The 4,206-nt window shown below is 56.7% G+C and overlaps 1 protein-coding gene across 1 annotated transcript; it reads left to right on the top strand.

Annotated features, from left to right (window-relative positions):
- The first annotated feature begins 278 nt into the window (after positions 1-278).
- LOC111157672 (melanin concentrating hormone receptor 1) lies at positions 279-3,756 on the top strand. The gene is made up of 2 exons (XM_022519290.1): positions 279-579; positions 1,891-3,756. The coding sequence occupies exons 1-2, from the start codon at positions 279-281 to the stop codon at positions 2,868-2,870; spliced, it is 1,281 nt and encodes a 426-aa protein (XP_022374998.1). The 3' UTR covers positions 2,871-3,756.
- The last annotated feature ends 450 nt before the right edge of the window (positions 3,757-4,206 follow it).

The following is a 4,206-nucleotide window of genomic DNA, read 5'->3' as shown; positions in this document are numbered from 1 at the left end:
TTGGTCCAGCCACCCACATGTGGGGTTAGGGACTAGGCCAGGCTCATTCTGTCCCTGGGAGGAGGACGGAGGATGGGAGGAGGATTCTCTCCTCATTTGTCTTTGCAGGGACCTGGATCCTCACATGCAGCGAGCTCCTGGGAGCACACGAGCACTTGGGAAGGAAGCCCCCTCCCTGATGGGGTTGCCTGAGCCCGGCTCCCGCTGGCTTCCCCGAGGCCCCTGGGCTCCGCGGGCAGTCGGAAGCGGGGAGCGGCTGCTCGGAACTGAAGAGGTTAATGTGCATCTGCTTCCGAATGTTAATGTGTCTAGGTGATGTCAGTGGGAGCCGGGGAAGGAGGGAGTGGGGAGAGAAGCGGGGCTTGGAGGCGGCAGACGCTGCCACAGCGCCAGGAAGACCCCCTTCCGGACTGCGGGGCTCGTGCTCCGGGACGGGCGGGCGGCGCTGCCGCAGCCTGCGTGGGTGGACGGGCGAGCAGGCGACGGGCAGCGGCAGGATGGACCTGGGAGCCTCGCTGCTGACCACTGGCCCCAATGCCAGCAACACCTCGGATGGCCCCGATAACCTCACCTCGGCCGGTGAGTAGTGCTGGAGGGGAGTCCTCCCTCCCCTGCGCCTGGGGGTGGGTAATGGGAAGGTTTCACCTCTGAGCCTAACTGCTCCGGAAACTTTATTACAGTTCTTGGGGAGGAGACCTGCAGTCCGCTTTGTCGGGAGGGGAAGGGGAGAAGGGGGCGGGGCAGGCAGGGGCAGCTGGGGCGGGGGCTGAGAAGAGGGCAAAGGCGCGTTCAGAAGTGGCAGGGGATGGTGGCCCGCCGGTGACGGTGACGGAGACAGGGGAAGACTCACCCAGGAGTTCCAAATGCTTTGTAGAAAAAAATTCCAGGCTGGAAAAGCAAGCAAGAGAAGCCAGAGGATGGTATGCGAGGAGAGAGGGGAAGCTCACTCATTCACGGATCCCCTTGTGTTTTTACTGAAACTGCGGTAATGGGATCTGAAGCATCCTTCCTGACCCCTGGGAAAGGCCCCGGGGAAGGGCTAACTCACAGAGCCTTGAGGGGATTAACTTTCCGGGTGAATGAAGGTTCCTGACATTTCCAGAGCTGAGATGCCCTGAAATTCTAGCACTGAAGGAGGAAAAGAAGGAAAAAGAGGAAAGGCTTGTGTGCAGAAAATTCTCAGGCGGCAAGGCTGCAACACACAGAGACTGCAGCTTCAGTCTCTGCTTACATGGGATGCCCAGGCTCAGATGATACAGACCAAGGAATTCCCCCACAGGAACCCAGGAGAAGGGAGGGAGGGCTGCGGGCCTGATGGGCAAAAGCCTCCCTCCGCAAGACAGTAGCCCACAGATACACCTAGGAATCAGCACACGGCTCCCAATCAGCGATTTCTAAAATGAGATGATCAGGACTGCAGACAGAAGAGAAAACACATGCATGTGTCCGTCCATGCATGCGGTTGCTTTCCCGCATGCGCGCACACACACGACACACATGTTCATGTCCTTCTGGCTATGTCGACGAGGTTTCCTGGGGAAGCCCGCGAGCCCACAGAATAATTCTCTGCAGACAGCTGTGGTTCTTGATTCTGTGCCTTCTGAGAAAATGCAGGAAGTAGAGGACTGGGTCCCTCAACTAACAGGTGGTGTGGGAGAATCTGGGAAATTAGCCAGGGAACTGGTGGAGGAGGGCAAGGGGACAGGATTAGCAGCAGTGTGGGGAGATTGGTAGGAAAGGGTTCCAGATGAATGGTGAGCCTTGAGCTGAGATGGAAAGAAGAGAGGTAGGCAAGCATGTCATTGCTGGAGGCTGGGCACTCCGGGAGGATGTCAGCCCTTAGAGAGGAGTCCATGTCAAAGGGTCAACATTTGCTCCTTTTGTCCCCAGGGCCACCTCCTCGCACAGGGAGTGTCTCCTACATCAACATCATCATGCCTTCTGTGTTCGGCACCATCTGCCTCCTGGGCATCATCGGGAACTCCACAGTCATCTTCGCGGTGGTGAAGAAGTCCAAACTGCACTGGTGCAGCAACGTCCCCGACATCTTCATCATCAACCTCTCGGTAGTGGACCTCCTCTTTCTCCTGGGCATGCCCTTCATGATCCACCAGCTCATGGGCAATGGCGTCTGGCACTTTGGAGAAACCATGTGCACACTGATCACGGCCATGGACGCCAACAGTCAGTTCACGAGTACCTACATCCTGACGGCCATGGCCATTGACCGCTACCTGGCCACTGTCCACCCCATCTCTTCCACCAAGTTCCGGAAGCCCTCTGTGGCCACCCTGGTGATCTGCCTCCTGTGGGCCCTCTCCTTCATCAGCATCACCCCCGTGTGGCTCTACGCTAGGCTCATCCCCTTCCCCGGGGGCACGGTGGGCTGCGGCATCCGCCTGCCCAACCCAGACACTGACCTTTACTGGTTCACCCTGTACCAGTTCTTCCTGGCCTTTGCCCTGCCCTTCGTGGTCATCACTGCCGCGTACGTGAGGATCCTGCAGCGCATGACGTCCTCTGTAGCTCCTGCCTCTCAACGCAGCATCCGGCTGCGGACCAAGAGGGTGACTCGTACGGCCATCGCCATCTGCCTGGTCTTCTTTGTGTGCTGGGCTCCCTACTATGTGCTCCAGCTGACCCAGTTGTCCATCAGCCGCCCAACCCTCACCTTTGTCTACCTGTACAACGCCGCCATCAGCTTGGGCTATGCCAACAGCTGCCTCAACCCCTTCGTATACATCGTGCTCTGTGAGACATTCCGCAAACGCTTGGTCCTGTCAGTGAAGCCTGCCGCCCAGGGGCAGCTTCGAGCCATCAGCAATGCCCAGACAGCCGATGAGGAGAGGACAGAAAGCAAAGGCACCTGACCCTTCTCCTGCCGCCCCAGGCACCTCCAAGTTAGGACAGAACAGCAAACTGGTGGGGAGAGACACTGAGAAAAACCAAAGACCCCTCTGGGAGAACGCAAGGAGGCTGGGTGGTGAGGGGTTGCGGCAACTAAATCATTCCACAGGGTCCACAAATTGCTGGGGAGGCTGGGAGCCAGATCTGGGGGCTTTAAGCATCAGAAATCCCCTTGGGAGAGTAGGAAGAGACCTTTGGATTGAACAGAAACCGAGCAAGAAGAAAATTTTGTTTTAAATGCTCAGCTGAGCCCTACATCTTGTAGCTCCCACAGATTTTTTTCTCAATTGCTGGTTAATTCGAGATCTGGGAAGGCCAGGGTGTGAGTGGGGGGCCTACAACAGGGTCCTGGGGAAATGGGAAAGTGGTATGGCCTCAACATTCTTTCCCATCTCTCACTGGTGTGATGGAGGGCAGCCTTTCTCCCACGCTGGAGGATGATGAGAAATGAAGCATGCCACCTCTCTGTGTTCCAGCATCCTGTCAATCTCCCTGTGTCTTTAGGGGATGCATGCTTAATTTTGGGGGAGTGTGGGGCAGGGCTCTGCGCCCACAGGAGTAAAAACCCAATTTGTAGGAGAATCACTTATTGAGAATGACAAGGCTAACTGGGTGGGTATGCACAGAAGTCTTAAAATTAAGAAAAATGAGGAGGAGCAAGGGGGCTTTTGCGGCTGTGGGGACATTGTCATCATGAGGCACATTTGTTAATCACCAGATCCAGAGTGAGTGTCCGTCAGCGCCTGCATGTGCAAGGGTCATTGTGATGCCTGCTGCGTTAGCATCATCTTTTTGCTCCAGCCCTTCCTCTCCAAAATAAAAACGAATAAAGGAAAATCTCTACCCACATCTCTTTGAATGCTCCTGCAGAACTGCTTGGGCTTGGGGGTGGGGGTGAGTGGCCAAAAAGGGAAAGAGGGTCACTTGGCTGTGGAACCTAGACCTTGGTCAAGCTGCGTCTTAGAAAGCAAGAAGCTGGGGAGGCTAAACCCACAGGAAGGGTTCAGTCCCACAAAGGGAATTAACGTGAACTCATTAGATTGCAGTTCTGCTGCTTGTCTTGGGCTCAGGACTCGGCTTCCTGTCTTCTGCTCCAAAGCACTTGGGTCGTCATCCGTGCTGGCCCCTCAGGCCCCAAGTCCCACCTGCCACCTCCCCCGCTGAGTCACCAGTCGGGGCTGGCTTCTGGGGCGGCCTGAGCCTGCCTCCTGTGGCTGCCAAGATCCGGCGTTGAGCAGGAAGATGACAGATGGGCCGCTGGGCGGCAGGCAAGGCTGCTGCTTCTCAAGTTTCTTCACT

This window comes from Enhydra lutris, unplaced genomic scaffold (genome assembly GCF_002288905.1).
Source record: "Enhydra lutris kenyoni isolate GAN:26980312 unplaced genomic scaffold, ASM228890v2 scaffoldscaffold55, whole genome shotgun sequence".
Lineage (NCBI taxonomy): Eukaryota > Metazoa > Chordata > Mammalia > Carnivora > Mustelidae > Enhydra > Enhydra lutris.
This window is presented reverse-complemented; position numbering and strand designations above follow the sequence as displayed.